At 53.9% G+C, this 18,968-nt stretch overlaps 8 protein-coding genes across 8 annotated transcripts; 3 read left to right on the top strand and 5 right to left on the bottom strand.

The window, feature by feature from the left end:
* Positions 1-25: 25 nt before the first annotated feature.
* On the top strand, positions 26-3,870 carry ATEG_05827 (DNA-directed RNA polymerase I core subunit RPA135; the record flags this gene model as incomplete). Its single annotated transcript, XM_001215005.1, has 3 exons — positions 26-526; positions 603-2,946; positions 3,098-3,870. The coding sequence occupies 3 exons, from the start codon at positions 26-28 to the stop codon at positions 3,868-3,870; spliced, it is 3,618 nt and encodes a 1,205-aa protein (XP_001215005.1).
* Positions 3,871-4,217: 347 nt separating this feature from the next.
* Positions 4,218-5,481, bottom strand: pre2 (proteasome core particle subunit beta 5; the record flags this gene model as incomplete). Its single annotated transcript, XM_001215004.1, has 6 exons — positions 4,218-4,553; positions 4,610-4,719; positions 4,770-4,818; positions 4,874-5,029; positions 5,090-5,197; positions 5,350-5,481. The coding sequence occupies 6 exons, from the start codon at positions 5,479-5,481 to the stop codon at positions 4,218-4,220; spliced, it is 891 nt and encodes a 296-aa protein (XP_001215004.1).
* A 312-nt stretch (positions 5,482-5,793) lies between these two features.
* Positions 5,794-7,675, bottom strand: ATEG_05825 (sphingolipid long chain base-responsive protein PIL1; the record flags this gene model as incomplete). Its single annotated transcript, XM_001215003.1, has 4 exons — positions 5,794-7,003; positions 7,050-7,072; positions 7,125-7,626; positions 7,671-7,675. The coding sequence occupies 4 exons, from the start codon at positions 7,673-7,675 to the stop codon at positions 5,794-5,796; spliced, it is 1,740 nt and encodes a 579-aa protein (XP_001215003.1).
* Positions 7,676-8,268: 593 nt separating this feature from the next.
* Positions 8,269-8,754, bottom strand: ATEG_05824 (uncharacterized protein; the record flags this gene model as incomplete). The annotated part of the gene is made up of 1 exon (XM_001215002.1): positions 8,269-8,754. The coding sequence occupies one exon, from the start codon at positions 8,752-8,754 to the stop codon at positions 8,269-8,271; it is 486 nt and encodes a 161-aa protein (XP_001215002.1).
* A 613-nt stretch (positions 8,755-9,367) lies between these two features.
* ATEG_05823 (putative MFS transporter) lies at positions 9,368-11,198 on the bottom strand (the record flags this gene model as incomplete). The annotated part of the gene is made up of 6 exons (XM_001215001.1): positions 9,368-9,669; positions 9,721-10,048; positions 10,110-10,581; positions 10,637-10,801; positions 10,860-10,893; positions 10,949-11,198. 6 exons carry the CDS (start codon positions 11,196-11,198, stop codon positions 9,368-9,370), a joined length of 1,551 nt encoding a protein of 516 aa, XP_001215001.1.
* Positions 11,199-12,475: 1,277 nt separating this feature from the next.
* On the bottom strand, positions 12,476-13,170 carry ATEG_05822 (uncharacterized protein; the record flags this gene model as incomplete). The annotated part of the gene is made up of 3 exons (XM_001215000.1): positions 12,476-12,758; positions 12,812-12,897; positions 13,045-13,170. 3 exons carry the CDS (start codon positions 13,168-13,170, stop codon positions 12,476-12,478), a joined length of 495 nt encoding a protein of 164 aa, XP_001215000.1.
* A 1,076-nt stretch (positions 13,171-14,246) lies between these two features.
* On the top strand, positions 14,247-15,341 carry ATEG_05821 (uncharacterized protein; the record flags this gene model as incomplete). The annotated part of the gene is made up of 2 exons (XM_001214999.1): positions 14,247-14,683; positions 14,738-15,341. 2 exons carry the CDS (start codon positions 14,247-14,249, stop codon positions 15,339-15,341), a joined length of 1,041 nt encoding a protein of 346 aa, XP_001214999.1.
* A 1,290-nt stretch (positions 15,342-16,631) lies between these two features.
* On the top strand, positions 16,632-18,741 carry ATEG_05820 (uncharacterized protein; the record flags this gene model as incomplete). The annotated part of the gene is made up of 3 exons (XM_001214998.1): positions 16,632-16,667; positions 16,742-17,005; positions 17,050-18,741. 3 exons carry the CDS (start codon positions 16,632-16,634, stop codon positions 18,739-18,741), a joined length of 1,992 nt encoding a protein of 663 aa, XP_001214998.1.
* Between the last annotated feature and the right edge of the window lie 227 nt (positions 18,742-18,968).

Below are 18,968 nucleotides of genomic sequence, written 5' to 3'. Positions count from 1 at the left end.
CTCTGGATAGCAAATCCTGCAAATCATGGCTCTCGCACGGACGGACACCAATTGGTCCGTCGATTACGACGTCCTCAGACGGGAGCGGCTATTCAGACATCCACCCAAGGACCGCACCGCATATCCGTCTCTCGCCGATGCAATCAAGCCGCACGTCGATTCTTTCAATGCGCTGTTCGACGGCAGCAAGGTCTTGGATGCTGCCTTGAAGGATATCGGTACCAAGACCTTCATCGATGGCGAGCCAGAGACCCCCGAACAGAAGAAAGCCCGGCAGGCAGAGGGACGACGACCTCCCAAGCGCAACCGCTTGAACGTCCGGATCCGCGAAGTTTTCCTCGACCGCCCCGCCATTCCCCCGTCAAACAAGTTCACCACTCGCAACCGTAATATCTATCCGTCCGAGTGCAGAGAGCGCCATGCGACTTACCGTGGAAAGCTGCGCGCTCGGCTCGAGTACCAGGTCAACAACGGCGACTGGGTGGAAAGCGTTCGCGAGCTGGGACAGGTGCCTATCATGCTTCGGGTGAGTAAACTGTCCCATGCTGCATTGCTCGAGTGGATTGCATGCTTCAGATTAAACTAACGTAGAAATTGCTCAGACCAACCGGTGCCATCTCGAAAAGGCCACCCCCGAAGAGCTCGTCCAGCACAAGGAAGAATCGGAGGAATTGGGTGGTTATTTCATTGTCAACGGAAACGAAAAGCTCATCCGAATGCTGGTTGTGGGAAAGAGAAACTTTCCCATGGCCATCATCCGTGGTTCCTTTGTCAAGCGTGGCCATACCTACACGAAATACGGTATTCAGATCCGATCCGTGCGACCCGACCAGACCTCGCAGACGAACGTTCTTCATTACCTCAGCGACGGAAATGTTACCTTCCGGTTTTCTTGGAGAAAGAACGAGTATCTCATTCCGGTTATGATGATCCTCAAGGCTCTGGTGGAGACCAACGACCGTGAAATTTTCGAGGGTCTAGTTGGCAACGCTTCTTCCGAGGGAATTAACAACACTTTCGTGACCGACCGCGTTGAACTTCTGCTGCGCACATACAAAGGATACAACGTGCACACCCGCTCCAGTTGCCGGGCGTACCTGGGAGAAAAGTTCAAGCCCGTTCTTGGTGTCCCGTCCGACATGTCCAATGAAGACGCCGGTACCGAGTTCCTGCGCAAGGTTGTGTTGCCTCACCTGGGCAACCAGAACGTGACGGAGACTCAGGATTACGACAAGTTCAAGATGATCATGTTTATGATCCGCAAGCTGTACGCTCTTGTCGCTGGCGACTGTGCCCCCGATAACCCGGATGCTGTGTCCAACCAAGAAATCCTGCTCGGAGGATTCCTCTATGGAATGATCCTTAAAGAGCGATTGGAGGAGTGGGTTCGGTCTTTCGGACCGATTCTCAGAGACTGGAGCAACCGCAACAACGGTGCCAAGTTCACGGACCCGGCATTCGAGAGGGATTTCCTGAGCAAGATTGTGAAGCGCAGCAATGAGAACCTGGGTAGTGCGCTGGAATACTTCCTGTCCACCGGAAACCTCGTCAGTCCCACAGGTCTGGATCTGCAACAGGCATCCGGTTACACCGTTATGGCGGAGAAGATCAACTTCTACCGGTTCATCAGTCATTTCCGAATGATCCACAGAGGTAGCTTCTTCGCGCAGCTGAAGACGACCACTGTGCGTAAGCTGCTACCCGAGAGTTGGGGTTTCCTTTGCCCCGTCCACACTCCTGATGGAGCGCCCTGTGGTCTGCTGAACCATCTTGCGCACAAATGCTTGATCTCGACTAGCGACATCGATGTGTCCCACCTCCCCAAACTGCTGGTCCAGCTTGGCGTGCGCTCCGAGTCCTCCGTTTCCCTCGACGAGAGTGTCCCTGTCCAGATCGACGGCAGAATTGTCGGCTATTGCTCGCCGAAACAGGCTCGCGTTGTCGCGGACACACTGAGATACTGGAAGGTGATGGAGATGCACAACGTGCCCAAGGAGCTCGAGATTGGATACGTTCCCAACTCCAACGGCGGTCAGTACCCCGGCATCTACATCTTCTCTCAGGCCGCTCGTATGTTCCGGCCTGTGAAGTACCTGCTCCTCGACAAGCTCGACTACGTCGGCCCGTTCGAACAGCCCTTCCTGGAGATCGCCTGCCTACCGGAAGATCTTATTCCGGGCGTCTCAACACACATTGAGTTCACCCCTACCAACATCCTTTCCATTGTTGCCAACATGACGCCTTTCTCCGACTATAACCAGTCTCCGCGTAACATGTACCAATGCCAGATGAGCAAACAAACGATGGGAACGCCGGGCACGGCCATCGACTACCGCACAGACAACAAGCTCTACCGACTGCAGACGGGTCAGACGCCGATTGTGCGGCCACCTCTGTACAACGCCTACGGACTGGACAACTTCCCCAACGGCACCAATGCCGTGGTGGCGATTATCTCCTACACGGGTTACGACATGGACGACGCTATGATTATTAACAAGTCCTCGCACGAGCGTGGATTCGGACACGGTACGATTTACAAGACGAAGATTCACTCCCTGGACGACAAGGATTCCCGGAGGGGCCGCTCTCGCCGTGAGATCACAAAGCTCTTCGGTTTCGCCCCGGGCGGCGAGATCAAGGCCGAATGGCGTAACTCCCTGGACGAAGACGGTCTTCCGCACATTGGCGCCCGCGTGCGCGAGGGCAGTCTCGTCGCCGCCTGGCACACCGTGCGCTACGACGCCGCCACTGACTCCTACGTCAACGTCGACGGCATCACCCACTTCATCAAGTACAAGGACGCCGAGGAGGGCTACATCGACAGCATCCGCGTCATGGGCGCCGAAACCGGTGTCGAGCCCTGCCAGTCGATCAGCGTCAAGTACCGTGTGCCCCGTAAGCCCGTCATCGGTGACAAGTTCTCGTCGCGTCACGGTCAGAAGGGTGTGTGCTCGCAGCTGTGGCCCGCGGTCGACATGCCCTTCTCCGAGAGCGGCATCCAGCCCGACCTCATCATCAACCCTCACGCTTTCCCCTCCCGTCAGTGCTCCCCTCCTCTCTCCCTGGGTCCCATCCAACTAACCAAAACCAACAGGTATGACGATTGCGCAGATGATCGAATCCATGGCCGGCAAAGCCGGCGCGCTGCACGGGCACCCGCAAGACTCGACGCCCTTCCAGTTCTCGGAAGAAAACACCGCGACCGACTACTTCGGCGAGCAGCTCCGCAAAGCCGGATACAACTACTACGGCAACGAGCCGCTATACAGCGGGATCACGGGCAAGGAGTTCGCAGCGGACATCTTCATCGGCGTCGTGCACTACCAGCGTCTGCGTCACATGGTCAACGACAAGTTCCAGGTGCGCACGACGGGTCCCGTCAACTCGCTGACCGGCCAGCCCGTCAAGGGCCGTGCCAAGGGCGGTGGTATCCGTGTCGGAGAGATGGAGCGCGACTCGCTCATCGCCCACGGCGCCGCCTTCATCCTCCAGGACCGTCTGATGAACTGCTCCGACACCCAGCGCGCCTGGATCTGCCGCGACTGCGGCTCCTTCCTCTCCACCCAAGTCGCTGTCTCCTCCGTCGGCTCGAGCAAGGCCCGCAATGCGGCCGCTGTGGCTGCTAAGGCGTCTGCGCCGGCCCAGACGCAGGCGGGCGGCTCGTCGGGTATTGTGCGCTGTCGTCGCTGTGCCCGTGAGGCTGTCTTCGACGACTCCCGGGCTGTCATCTGGGAGGACGGCGATGGCCGCCGGTATGTGGGCGGTGATAATGTCACTGTTGTCGCTGTCCCCGGTGTGCTGCGGTATCTGGATGTGGAGCTGGCGGCGATGGGTATCAGGATGAAATTCCGGGTGGGTAATGCGTAGACGTGGTGGATGGTGATATGATCCTATTTCTGAACCAAAAGTCAAGGGGAGTGATATGTTATATTGTATAGATGGGGAGCATTTGAGCCTTTCTTGAGTTTGGGGGATGTATTTATCTTTGGGATATAATTGTCCGTGTCTAGCATATTTTATTTATTCCTGTTCTTCATCACCCGGATACGTGTAGCTTGAATTCCGAATTAGAATCTTCGATTGTCCCCCGTACTTAGTACATGTCTACTAACATCAAGAACGAAGTCAACCCAGAAAGTTAATATCTTATGCCTAAGGAAACAAACGTATCATATTCACCATGCAGCAGCTGAACCGCAGCCCATTGAACCCTCTTACAGCTCCGACGTGACATTCGAGAACTCGCCCTTCTCCAGCTTCGTCTTCCAAAAGATCGGGTTCATATCGTTGAAGCCGTGGTGCACCCAGCCCTCTTCCTTGACATGGTACAGGTTGATGAAACCACCGGAGTACGCATCACGGTGCATGGCGGCCAGAATACTCCGCCGACCGAGCTCGAGGGCCTCCTCTTCCGTCAGGTCGTACCGGTAGTTGGCGTCCAGCACACCATAGGCGAAGGTCTGACCGGATCCAACGCAGAAGAGGTTGCCGGGGAGTCGTGTTCCGTCGGAGTCGATGTAGTAGAGCGCAGGGCCTTCCTGGGGGGTCATCTAAAGAGGTGAGGTGTTAGTGCGTTCACGGAGAGTTGGAGAATGACGCAACATACTCCTGCTAACATTGTACCCATGCTGAGTCCATATCCCTTGTAGGCGTACGTCAGGTTGGCAAGGATCTTCGAGGCAGCAGCAACAGTGATGCGGCGCTTATGGCGGATCTCTGTGTGTTGTTAGCAATTGGACCCTTCGAAAGGAAGGGCTGCGGCTTACCGTGGAGTGTGCACTGCTGGCTCAGATATCTCAGCCAATATTGGCAATCCTAGAAACATCAGTACGGCGACGACGAGCTTATAAACGTCGGATGGATCACATACCGCAGCACCTCCAGCCATGGTTCCCAACAGACCCGGCGTGGGGGCATCTGTCGGCTTATCCTCACCGCGGCTCAGCCGTGACACGGGGATGACCTTCTTCACTGTCTGACTGGCGATCCAGTTTCCGGCGGTGGCTCGGGAATCGGTTGCGACGATCTATGGAGATACCTTGTTAGACGAGCTGAGACGAGGATAGATGGACAGAAGCAAGCGTACAATTCCGCCCTGGAAACGGAAGGCCAACGTCGTTGTTCCGTGAGCGAGCTTGATGGGGCAGCTGGGGTTCGAGTGGTCATCGGTCATAGCGCGGAGGAAAGCTCTGGACTAGGTGAGAGCAAGCATTCAGGTTAGCGGATGTCTTTGATGCTTCGGAGAGATGATGCTGCCCAAGTCTGGAGGTGCATGATGTAGCCCATGACATGATCGCGTCCAAACTGTTCTAGCCCGAACGAGCTCCGAGAGAAGGTCATCCTTACGTTGTCAATGGGAGGGAGGTTGAATTTCAGAGAAAGCGGAGGGAGGCTCTCTGTGAGGTCACGCTGTTCTTGCTCGGAATAGAACTCATTCTGATGAGGCGAACGGGTGTATTGGGCGACCAATTTATCCATGATGGAGGACGGTGGTGGTGCGAGCTGAGGGAAGAAGAGGAAATGGAGGAGACGACTAATGTACAGGCGGAAGAAGGAGGAGAGGAAGAGGAGAGGAGGACGAGATGGATGATGGCGGAGTGACGCTTGAGGAGCTCCTCGTTGTTGCTCTCCGCGTCACCTGCTTGCGCCTAGATCACGTGCGCTTACTCATCTTCTACTTTCTTCTCTCCCCATCATCACTCAGGTAGTATTATGACTTTTTGATCATCTTCTACTTATTCCACGCCCTAACACTAAAACACATACAATACATTCAATACATCCAAATTACTAATAAGGCACCCCGATCGTCTGCAATCCGAATCCTCCCAGCATATGAGGCTGGGTCTGCAGCTTCTCCCGCGTGTCTTGTGCTCCATCAACCAGTCCACTTGGATTTCTCGTCACCACGGTCTCGCGTACGGTTCGAGTCGTGATGGAGCCGTCGGTGTCATTTGTGAACTGCGACACAGACTCCTCCAAGTTCCGGGTCTGCCCTCTTCCGTTCATCTCAGTACTCTTGCTCGATCCATCCAGGTCTCGACTCTCGCCCATGGGCCCGTTGGTATCATTACCAATGCCGCGGTCTCCAGTGGACGATTTGTCCCAGTCATCAGATTCATATCCAGCAGATTGTTTCATTCCACTGGTTTCTGGGACTCCGTCGGTCATGGTGCCGACAGTCGACTGACCATAGCCTTGGGTCTCGGGCATGGCGGTGTTGATGCCTGTTGCGCCGGCTTCAGCTCCACTGATGCTCTGAGACTCAATGCCCGCGCTGCCCATTCCTCCAGTGAAGTCTCGTTCCTCTGTAGTAGCCCCTTCCATAGGGCCAGCCGCGCCAGAAGTAGCTCCGTACAGGTCGTCGGCATCTGTAACAGGTCCATTGACGCCCTTTGATGCTCCAGTAATTGATTCATCAATGCCCTTGGTAGGACCCATATCAGTGCCAACCGGCTCTCTGCTCTCGGCAACCGGAGCATTGTATTCCATAGAATCAGGGACAACGGCCGCTCTGGTTGTATCTCTGACACGCCCGCCCACATATCGCTGCTCGTCTGGAACCACTTTGTGGAATCGGTCAGTGGTGCGGGGGGTGTATCCATTGGTCGCCGGAGGAGCTGTGCCAGCGAGCCCGCCATACTCTCTAGTCGGTTCGCCGACAGACTGGTACTCCTGGCTATCCGAGACGGAGCCGCGGAGGTCTCGAACGGACTCGTTGGAAGAGGCAAAGTCCTCATCCGGTGCAACTGCGCCTGTGGTCCGCTCTTGTCTGGCCTCGCGAGCAGGCGCAGGGAGCAAGGTGTTGGCCGGGACCTCACCTGCAGATGTCTGGATAGGAGCGATGGTCGGCTGCCAGGCCAGGAGATCCTTCTCGGCCTCCTCAATCACTTGCTTGGCTTCATAGGCACGGTCGTACTCCTTTCTCGCATCGCCTGGAGCAACGGGGAGTGTCATCGAGGCAGTTGAGCAGACGACGAGCATGACGAGCCAGTAAGATCTGCTTCTCTCCGCGCTCAATCACAGCTGCCATATGGACATCGTACGCCTCCTTCAACTTTTGCCGGGTCTATCTACAGTCAGCATCACCATCTTCACAGATCATAAACAGACAAACTCACCATATTAGTCAACTGAGCCTCAGCCACCAAGTTCTGTGCCTCAGCGCGAACAAGCTCCTGCTCCAAGGTCTCCAACTTCGTACTATTGGGATCCTTAAGCTTCTGCTTCTGGATATCGTCGGCGACCTTGGAGCGGTAGTCGCGCGAGGGCTGGACGGAGCTCTCAGTGTCGCGGATATGCTTGAGCAGGGTGCGGTAGTCCTCGAGGTTCTGGGCGAAGACATCCTCCTGCTCGCCCATCTCGGCCATCAGAACGCCCAGCTTGTCGGAAATGTCAGAGACGGCGTCGTCCTCCGTCGACTCGCCCCATTCGGACAACTGCGAGGCGACGGACACACGCTCGCGACCGGCTTTCTCGTGCGCGCTGATCACCGAGTTCTCGGACTTCACCAGACGATTCATCTTCTTGCTCAGACCGGGCTGTTGCAGGCCGCGGAGCGTGGCGATGCTGAACCGGCGGCGCCCCGGGACGGGGTTTTTGCGGATGGATAGATTGCGATTCCTGCTGCGATTAGCTTGGTTTTCGTGGTGATGGCGGGTGCATACATCATTGCGATTCGAATTTGAGATGTTGTAGATCAATCGAGTGTTGATGTTCACAAAGTGGTGATATATATACAATGGTCTAGGACGAATGCTCCTTCCACGAGACAGTTTGGAACAAACAGACTGGGATACAGCTACCCATAGGATACAGGAAATTGCAATAGACACTTGTGATGTTCGACAGTCATAGAATATAGAACTTATAACTTTGTAATGCGAATCTTCAAACCCAGGAAATCCCAGCATACTTCAATGGCATCATGGCGACCATCTTTCCTGACGTCATGCGGGAGACGCGGATGGTTGAAGTCATTGTCTCAAGCATACAATGGAAGAATAGGCAGATGATGGCCTCGTTCCATGGACGACACCCGATCCGACTCTCCGGGTCGAACAGTTGGAGATGGTAGCTTTGCGACGGACCACGGGTGCGACCGCAAATAATGTCATCACAGATCAACCTGGGAGACACCAAAACAGGACATTGCACAACGAACAAAACTCGTATATCATCATACCGGAATTTCTCCACAAAAGACATATCATTAACCCTGACGCCGTCCCCGTCCAAACCACGGGCCATGCCTCCTCGGCGCAACTACCGACGGGAGATATACTCCACCTCCTCGACGATTCGCCTTGGTGGAGACCACTCATCGGGCTCCACATACTCGACGTAGCGCGCAGGGTCGTCGCGCTCCCAGATATCGACCCATTTCCATCTCCGTGGCCGGGACGTCCGAATGGGGACGAACTCCTCGCGCTGGCGGGTGCGCGTGCGAGTGATGGTGGTGTAGGACCGCTCGGGCGGCGGACAAGGAAGGGGGTCGCGGTAGCAGTAGTGGTCGGAGAAGCGTCGTCGTAGTCGTCTGGGAGGATGGACGATGGTTGTACTGTGGCTGTTGCTGGTGGTGCTGCTGGCGCTGGAGCTTGAGCTGGAACTGGAACCGGAACTGGAGCTGCTGCTGCTGTTGCTGCTGCGCCGGCGACGAGGCGGTCCTGGGATGGAGATGCGCAGCGGTTGAGGACGGAACTCGGTCACTCGTATGCAGGGTTTTTCGTCGTCGAACTCGACAAAGCACATGGTTGCGATGGCGTTGGGGCGATTCTGGCTTATCCGGGAGGTAGGCGATCACCATGTACCAGCCTATTCAGCTCAGAAGAAGAAACAAAAACCTCTCGCAGAGTGTTCTGTCATAAATAATCAACAAGTTCTGCCTCTGCTCTGTTTGAAGGAGGACTATTAGTTCTGTTATAGCAGCAATAAAGGGTCCTATAAATAGGGAACAAAGGTATTAAGTAACCGCAGGTATCTCTAGTAGAATGACAAAGAGTAGTGACTTTATATATCGGCAGGAAGACATCACTCAAGGCAATATGAACAGCGGAAGAACAAAGGGGTGAGGGAGACGATGAAGGGGAAAGTGTTTTGTTGGATTGTAGAATCATTTGATCGCGGCTGTCATGCGGATGGCAGCGGGTGATCTCAGCATCGGCTCCTGATATACATGGCAGAGCACGATCATAGATCGTCCTATTCAGCAATCTCACGTGAAATTAATATTAATTAAATGTAGAAATGACCGGGGATCGTGACCCCCGGTCCAACTGATGTATACATCTCATTACATATCTTTGGTAACATGAATCGTTCGTCATATCTTAACATCATAAGCCCTCCCTAATCATTTCCCCGTCTATAGCACATATCGGAAGTTCGACCCGTAATTCTCCTCAGCCAACTCGCCCTCGTCTCCCTTGTCGACACGGGGCCCGTGCTTCTTATCGAGGCGTCGGTTCTGCCACATCAGGATTCCCCGCAGCGTGATCGCCAGAAGCGCGTTGAACGCCATAAAGGCGGCACATACGGATTGCCCAAGGATGTAGCGCGGTCCGTCGCTTGAGGGGTAAATGTTGGATCCCAGGAAGGGACCGCACTGTCCGACGACGTTGAGGATGACAATACCCATACCACGACGAGTCTCGGATCCTTGGTTATCTACTAGTTGGTTAGCGATGCGCATTAACTGGTCAAGGAAAGAAAACGTACTCAGCACCCAGGGGAGAATGTTCGCGATGCATGGAAAGACTCCTGCAGCTGCAAAGAAGACACCGAGGTAACGTACGCCAACCGACATGCAGGTGGCCAGCAGAACATAGCCGACGCATCCCAGGATGGACAGGAAGAAGATCACTAAACCTCGTTGTTGAATCCGGTCGGCAAGCCAGGTGGTGAACAACGTAGTGAGCAATGCGGCAAAGTAGGGCGGAGCCGTCAGCCCTTGAGCGTTGATGGCGCTGAAGCCCATTTCATTCAGGATGGTGGGGAGAAAGGCGGAGAGCGACGAGAAGCTCACGTTGCAGCTGAAGTACATCAACTGGAGTGACACCGTCAGCGATCATGAGGAACAGGAACCAGGGAAATGGGTCAGATCGTACAGCCGTGATCCATGCTTTGGCATCTAGTAGCGTGCGGCCCACATCTTTCCAGTCAATATTGTGTACAACGACGTGCTCGCCGCTCTGACGGAGGGCTCTTGCGCGTGCCACTTCCTTCTCCTCATCGGTCAGGAAGCGAGCAGTGGAGGGATGGTCCGGCAGATAGAACCATGCCAGGACAGCGGCGATCAAGGATGGTGCACCCTCGACAAGGAAGAGGAGACGCCAATTGGCCAGCTTAGAATGGCCCGACGTGATCCCATAGGCAAGCGCACCGGCGAAGGTATTGGCGAGAGGCGCGGCGGAGACGAACAGTCCGCAACGTAGACCGAGCTCGTGACGGCGGTAGAAGAACGACAAGGCATAGATGGCTCCGGGGCCGTAGGCGGTTTCCGCCAGACCGAGAAGGAATCGCAGAGCCATCATACCGGACCAATTCTGGGCTGCGGCCTGACAGGTGGCGAAGATGCCCCTGCGATGCATGAGATAGAGGTCCCTCGAGGGCTCGGTCGTGCGAAAAGACTTACCAGGCCAGAACCGTCAACGCCGCCCAGCGGTGGAATGGGACAATCTTCCACATCAACGCGAGGAATTCGCACACGGCGTATGGGATATAGAAAATGGTCAGAAGCCACGCATACTGGTCACTGGAGAGGTTCAAGTCCTCTTCCATTCCGGCGATTTTCGCATTTCTGGGGAAGCGTCAGTGGGGACGCCTGGGGTACAGCGGGGGACGGGCGCAAGACGCACCCGATGTTGGATCGATCGACGATAGCCAGAAGATCTGTCTGTGTCGTTAGAGATAAATTCTGCCCAGAAGCACCAGCATCGAAGCCTACATAGGAAGCCCAACAGGGTGGGCACTCGCAGGTCCAACTTCCGGAGTACGCGACGTTCCACCGCTGGATCAATGGTGATGGTGGTGGAAGGGATCTGGGGCAATGCGGTTCCCATTGTATCTTCCTCGGGGACCGACAGCTGTTTCTCGGGATCTTCCGGGGTAGGCGAACGCTTGGGGGACTCGTATGATGGTGGAGGATCGGGCTGACTATGGCGCTTGGGAGTTGAATCTTTTTTGTAGAACCTCATGATGGACGCACGACCGCAAGAGAGAGCGCAGAGATTGTAAGCGACGACCGAGGCAACCCAAGTGGGACAAGAGGGGGAAGATGGTCCTTTATAGGTCGGGTCGGCGAGTGGTCGTCGGATCTATTGGCGATCTGCAGCTTTAGCTTGGACCAGGTGCGCCATGTTCTTTTATTTTTTTCCACGGTGGATGGCGGGCCACAGCCCGAAGGGGGAGAGTCGGTTGGGAAGTAAGGAACAAGAGAATGAAATCATTGCAGGGGGAAAGACGAAGGAAAAGAAACTGGAGGAGAAAAGTTGAATGCTCGATCTCGATCATCGGAGATCTGCCGAAAGGGCAATGCAATGGTGGCGGGGAAAGCTTAGCCTTCTGTAAGGTAGAGTATACCTCGTAGGAGGTTGGAGAGGCTGGTATGCACCCATTGTCCATTTATTATGGTATCCAGACTGAGGGTGAGTAGAATCATATCTGTAAAGAGTGAAATATACATCGTCATACCTATACCATGGATGAATGCCCAGGTCGGCAATATGATGTCAATGCCGAAAGTAGACTAGCGTCATTCACCACATCTACAAAGAAGGGTGCAGTTACTACGGAGTACCTTCCTTCACCCCAGCTAGATACTACCTCTATATATAAACCTCTCTCCTCTCCAAGACAGGTCACGGCCCCTTCCCCGGTCCACTCTGTCAACCCAGATCACGACTTGTGTTCACACTTTTGGTGGCCTAGCAGATTCATCTTACTGGACCTTTGACCCAGTGTCCTGCAACTCGTTTCCTTCTCCGGGGAACACTCTCTCTACACCGAGACATATGAACATCTGCTCCATTCCATGGACCTGCTGTTAGTAGGCAGCGGCGGACATACCCGAGTATTGATCCTGTGAAAATGTTTCCAATACAAGAAGACCAGACAGAGAAAAAATCTGTCAACCAAAACGACTATTACGCTACCAAAAATGGGTAACCCTCAGTGGTATGTAAGGTGTAATATATGGCTATACTCGCGGTTTGACAGAATCACAGCCTTGTTTGGTCCTCGTGGCTCTTGTTATTCTCGAAGCCTTTTCTTTGCGATCTGGAGCTCAAGACCGATCTTAATACATTTCCGAAGGACATCAAACGATAAGGGCGGTGGTGCTTCTGACTCCGACTGTAAAAGATGGTCATTGCCCCTCAGAAGATCGTCCCAGGCGAGCTGGATATGCTGTCGAGCATGGCTTTGCGGAGTTGGATAAAGCGACTAGAACCACCGTCAGAGGAATCAATAGAGACTATAGAAATGGACTAATCTTCCGCCCTCCGCGCCTCTTCCGACGTCCAGATGAGGCATCGTACTCATGGACCTCAACAAATGCAGACTCGATCTCTGTCTGGTCTCTTTGTATTGGAAATACCTTCACCAGAATCACTACTCGGGCATGTCCGCCGCTGCCTTCTAACAGCAGGTCCATGGAATGGAGCAGATGTTCATATGTCTCGCTGTATCCAACTTCAAGGGCAACTGAAGGAAAAGGTAGACGGTCAGGGATGAAAAAAAAATCGGGCGTCTTCTCGCTATGAAAATGATTAGTACTAGTCAGTCAGAGGTCTCAATGTAGTCAACGTACATCTTTTCACCCTGGTACTCGAGAGTAAAATCAACATCCGCGCCGTGGGCTACTTGAAACAGGTCGATATCTCCTCGGTTCGAAATCTCGGATATCCATATCATTAACCACCTTACAACCGAGCTGTGGACAAATGTTGGCCTTGTGATATGAAGCTTGTGGGAGGATGGTATGAAGGTGTACCTTTACACGCAATCAGACCATGCAAACAAATATGGCAAAGTCGGACTTACTTGGGCTTGTATAGTTCGAAAGAACAAGTCGAGCTCCTTGTACTCATCGACGGTGGCGGTATAAGTAAAGGATTCCCCGTTGGAGGATGCAAGCAAATCCCGCTCGAGTTGCTGGAGGAGCTTCATGATGGCGGATTTGTTGGCACTAAGCAGACCGAGAGGAGGAGTATTGAGCTTGAACGAGGTCAAGAAAGAGGGGATCGTGGATCGAACTGTCGAACGATGGGCAGGCACAGGGAATGAAGTAGATGCTGGGAAGAGGTTCAAAGAGTCTGCGATACAACGACGTATGAGATTTCCGTAGCGGAACTTTCGGACTTTACAGTATTAGGAAGGACGGAAGGATTAATAGTTCAACAAGACATCATAAGAACGGAAGGAAGACGTCACACCAAGGGAAGTGCCAGATAATATACACTATAGGCAGCAATTTGCACCAAGGTCGGCACTTTTTATTGTAATGCTCTCTGATATTGAACCCTCCGCCTCTGAAGCAATCTTAATAGCTAACGCTGACTACCAATAGTAAAAGCTTGAAGAAGTACCCAACCCAGCAAAAACTTGTTGAGTGATAGTCTGTACCAAATATTCCAGCCATGCCGCATCGAATCCCTACACGTTTCCGGGAGTCAATCCCATCACTGCCATTCCTTCCTGTGCAAAGTTCCGCGCAAGCGCCACAGATCCAAAGAGATAATGGTGCTTGGGTCCTGGCCGGGAACCATCAGGTGACCAAATATATCCAGTTTGGTGAACTGGACATCGTCGGTTTCGGTGTTCTGGGAGGGAAAGGGGCGGGAAAGAGCGGCTTTTGAGCGGCATCTTGGGGATTCGGGAAGAGGAAGGCGCAAGGCTCTATTGCGTTTATTGGAGAAGGAAACGAATTGCAGGACACTGATCAATGGTCGAGGGAGGAGGAACGAAGTTGTAAGATGGATCTGCTAGGCCACCAAAAGTGTGAAGACACTATAGCACGGGGCCCTATGTAGTTGTAATCTGGGTTGACAGAGGTTTACTTGAGAGACGGGTGCAGTCAATGTTGTTTAGGTAGGTTGCACCGGTCTAACACGGAGAGGCAGGGGCGGCCTTTGTTCAGAGGGACATCAAAGCGAAGGTCAACTCTCCAGTTTCCATGTCCTCAGACCGCACCTCTGCACTATCCAAACACGCATCTTTTCCAACGCCGCAATCCCATATGCATCATGGCCTATTCTGTTGACGAAGAAATCGCCAACTTCTTCGAGCGAACTACAGCGACTCGCTCGGCCTGCGACACTTTTGCAAGAGAGCATCTTGGTGGTAAAGTCGTCCCGGTAGCCGTGCAGGGCGTGTGCAGCTATACCGTCTATGCTGGACCAGATGACGAATTTGTCGCTCAGTTTCACCTCAAGCCTCACCGGCTAGACATGGAGACGGTAGATCTGGCTCGCACTATTTATGGCGATTATGCTCCCCAGGTCGCCTTTAGGGGAGAGGTTGTGGAAAATGTGGAGGGCAAAGAAACCCTCTACATCTATGTCATGTGCAGAATACCGGGAATTAGCTACTTGGATTTTATCCTGGCTCATAACAGTCAAGTCCCCAAAAATTCAGTTGAGTTTTCTTCATGGCGCCAGAATTTTATAATCGACGTCGCGAGGTATGTCTAGTGCTCTGCGTCCCCGGCCAAAATGCTGATTACGCGACATGCCAGGTTCTTTGCGCTTTCGTGGAAATCCCCTCAGGTTGTTGATCAAATCTACAGCGACAGTCTACATCATCAACATAAGAGAGACCTTGAGTTACTACTCATTTCTCTGCCGGACCGTTTTCGCCCTTTGATCCAGAGACCCATCAGCGCTTTACCGTCCGTTTTGTCTCTCCCCATGGTCCTACTACATAAGGATTTTGGTGCCTGCAATATCATGGTGAAAGAAACGTCATGCAATCTAGTTGGAGTGGTGGATTGGGCTGAAGCAGAGGTTGCGCCATTTGGCCTGAACCTTCACTCCCACCAACGACTAATAAGCAATATTCATCTCAAAACTGGTTGGATCATATACGACGATTACACTATATTGGAGGATTTATTCTGGAGCACGTTCAACAAGGAAGCTGGAGGGCTGGGCAATGAGACGATCGAGACCATCAAAGCAGCAAGAACTGTCGGCTTGTTGCTGTCGCGCGGCTTCACTAGCCGTCTTCCAAATGCCCCGGCGCCAGTACCTATTCGGGACGATGAAAGCGGAGCATATAATATGCATGATCTCGATGGGTTGTTAATCAATCTGTCTACGAGATTTACAGATCTGGCATGACACTTACGTGGTCGAGGATGAGTTCCGACATAGAACAAGCACCGCAACGAAGGCTGTTCTTGACAATGTATTAAACGAGCTCATCAAGGAAATGCTGTCCGACCTCAGAAAGGCCAGGTAGAGGTCGTGGGATGCGAGAAACCTGACAGATGGAGGCAGTTATCCAGAGACCTAAAAGGAGCGAGGCCCTATATAAATCACTACGGAATACTCCATTAAAGATTTCGAGGCGCGAGTGGCTCATTCCCGGTGAGCCCTCTCTTCTCCAGGAGAGCAGCCCGATCCTCCAGATATGCCTTATAGGGTGCTTTCGGGACTGTTTTGTCTTCGTCCTCCCATACTTGATACCCAACCTCCTCCCAAACTTGAAGTTGACGACTGAAATTCGGGCTCGGTTTGATTCTTTGTTTTGATTGAACAAAATTTAACACGTCCGCTTGGGTGATGCAGAGTTTGCGCATGATATAGGCTACAATAATCGCTGGCGAGCGTGATATCCCAAGATCATAGTGGATTAATATGGCCTCCGGGGGTGCTCCACACGGCTCATCATCCGTATCGTGTTTGTGCTCGATGGGCAAGGAGGACAACGACGACAGAGCAGGGGATGCCATTTGGTCAATAAAGTCGCAGATATCGTTCATATGAGCAAGGAGGTCTTGCGTCGACGAATCTGCACACTGAACCCATTTGTGACGATGTGCTGGGATGCCTGCCTCTCTTGTAGTGCTGTTCCACCACACCCACCGAGCATCGGTAAGAGAGACAATCGCGTTGATTCGATTCCCTTGAAGCATATCCCGTTTGTGAGATGCCTCGACATTTCCAAGGAAGAGACCAGGTACAACCTGCCTCATCCGGGCTGTGAATGCTGCCTCCCACTTCTTGTGCTTGTCCGTGTTCGTATTCTTCCCCGCTGTATTTTCACACCCTGTAGGTTGTCGTGCCATTCACCTTGAGATTCGTGAAAGACGGGTGGTCAAGTGAGAGATTGTGAGATTGTTCGTAGGGTTTAGGAGGATGGGTAGTCATGGGAAAGGTCTCTGCCAATTAACCAGTAGTGGACGGCCTCAGGTGTCGACAATCATGCCTGATTCATCAGGTGTCTTGCACTATGAGTCTCTCCCGCCACCCGCACCCAAATCCTTTCCGCGTCGCGTTTCCCGTCCAAGTGAACCATCAGTTCCCTCCATCCTCTGGCTTCCGTCCATGCATCTTCCCTCTCGACCCAGACTTCGCTTCTAATTGATCGCGCATATTGAATCTCCTCCTCTCTTTCGTCCCGCCATCATGGACGACCCAGCGGCCCGCGTCCCCGGGCAATTGGTACATACATCCCCATCTCAATCCATCCCTCCGTCCGTCGCATCGCATCAAACTGACCGGACGGTCTTTCTTAGCTCCCCCATATGCACCTGGTCTCCCGTCATCGCTACCCGCTTATGCATATGATGCCTACCGACACCGTCGTCGAGTATCTCCTGTCCGCCCAGAAGATCGTGCGCGAAGCTCAGCCCATGCACTGGACCTTTCTCGATGGTCCCCAGGATGGAACCGTGATGCTCACCTGGCAGCCCCTCAATCATCTCGGGACCAACTTCGCCAGTGATGGCTATGTCTGGGCCGATGTCGAACAAGCTTTCACCTTCGAAGCTCGTGGTTATGTAGGTCTTCCACCGCGACTTTGCGAAACCTCGCTGACCTTCAGGCCGTCGAAATGTTCCTACACCGCAGCGGTTACCACCCTCCCAATGAGTCCATGGCCATCCATTGTCGCCGAAGATACCGTCTCCTACCTGGAAAAATGCCGAACCCGAACATGCCTCCGCCAGACCCATCGCTCTGGATCGTGCATTACTCCCGAGCACCCCCCACTGATCACATCCCCGCCAACCGAATCCCGATTCTTCCCCAAGTTCAAGCCACTCTCGCCCAGCGTCGTTTTCTTCAGAGTCAGGGTCAATTAGCCCGCAAAGACTTCATGTTGCATGACCGCAACAACTGGCCGACCATCAACTTCCCCCCTCAGATGGCTCCGCAGGGATTCCAACAGGTTCCCGGCCCGTATCCAAACCCTATGGCTGGGCGCCAGCCGTTCTACCCTCCTCCTGGGCCTGGCATGCCTGCCCCTGCTCCCGCGGTACCGGCCAAAGCCCCGCGCGGCCACCGCGCATCGTCCGCTGCCATGAACGCCGCCACTGCCGACTTCGCTCTGGAAGATGAAGACGTCTCGGCAGGAGACATGATGGACCTCTTGACGCCCCGCGAAGTGAGCAAAATGCGCTACCAACAACACCACGAGTGGATGGAGGAAATCTTCGCGTCGCCATACGCCATCAGTCAGATCACACCTGTCTCGCTGGGGCTAGGCCGTAAGGGTGAGTTGGAGTCGTTGACGGCGGGCTTCTTCGATGCCCCCGCGGCGCCCACTACCGGCGAACACAAGGAGGAACCTGTCGCCGCCACCAAGATGGAGCCCGCCAAGGCGGAGGAGTTCGCCGATCGCGTGGCCAAGAAGGTCGCTGACATGACCGCGGAAATCGAGAAACTGAAGAAACGTCACGCCCGGCGCATGGAGAAGTTCAACCGCACGTCACTCCTCAAGAACGCGGAATTCAAACTCCGCGAGGCGGCTGCCGACCCTGAGGAGTTGGGCACGGAGGTTTGGCGTCTCGAGGGTCGCATCGTGGTTCCCACCGAGGACGAGGATGAGACGGAACCCCGTCCAGTGTCGGACCCCAAGGCGAAGTTCAAGGTGGACGATGTGGTAAAGGAGGTCGAGCAGGCGTGGCAGAAACCGATCGTACCCGAGCCGAAGGTCTCGTGCGTGCAAAAAGGTGGTCTCTTGGAAAAGATTGAACCGGAACGAAAGGAAGAACCGACTGGAGGCGACGTGGATATGGGTCAAGTCGAGAGCAACCTGCTGGATCAGTTCAGCACCCTTCCCTCGACCGAATCCGTTCCTACTGCCCAGGCACAAGCCGGGCAACCCCCAGCTGCTCCTCCCGTGGCGCATGCCTCGACGACAGACGCTGCACAGGCGGGCGGCTTGGATGTAGAAATGGACCTTGGGGATGGGAAGCCTGGCACGGCTGCCGGCGAGACCGGAGACTGGGTGATGGTGCCGGAAGAAAAGAAAGCGGACAAGCCCACCGCGACCTCGGGTAACGGTCTCCAAGGGTTGACCCCAGGAAACACCGGTAGCGCTGGGGATTCGGCCCTCGATGGAGCCAACTTCGACTTCACCGGCATGGACAGTGCGGGCGATGCGCTGGCGGCGTACACGGAACAGAATGACGGGCTGGATCTTCCGGATCTGGAGAATTCGGCCTTTGGCGATGCCTTCCATGCGTCGGATAATGAAAACATGCACCATCATGATGCGGATGACATGTCCTGAGGCGACGGCTAGGTATTTTGTTTGCGATTCTGGTGTTGATGGGCGCTGGTTCTTGATTTGGAGAGGAGCTGTAAAATAGGGAGGATGGATTCCCAAGGACAATACTTATATCGCTGTGATTTTCTGCAGTATAATTGACAGAGACTCTGTTTAATGAGAGCGTTGTAGTTTGTTCATATACATATTTTGTAGCTGTAATGCCTGTAGTGCGCATGTTGCCCCGATTG

The sequence above is a fragment of the Aspergillus terreus genome, genomic scaffold (assembly GCF_000149615.1).
Source record: "Aspergillus terreus NIH2624 scaffold_8 genomic scaffold, whole genome shotgun sequence".
NCBI lineage: Eukaryota > Fungi > Ascomycota > Eurotiomycetes > Eurotiales > Aspergillaceae > Aspergillus > Aspergillus terreus.
The sequence above is the reverse complement of the archived record's forward strand: the minus strand, read 5'-3'. Positions and strand labels throughout refer to the sequence as shown.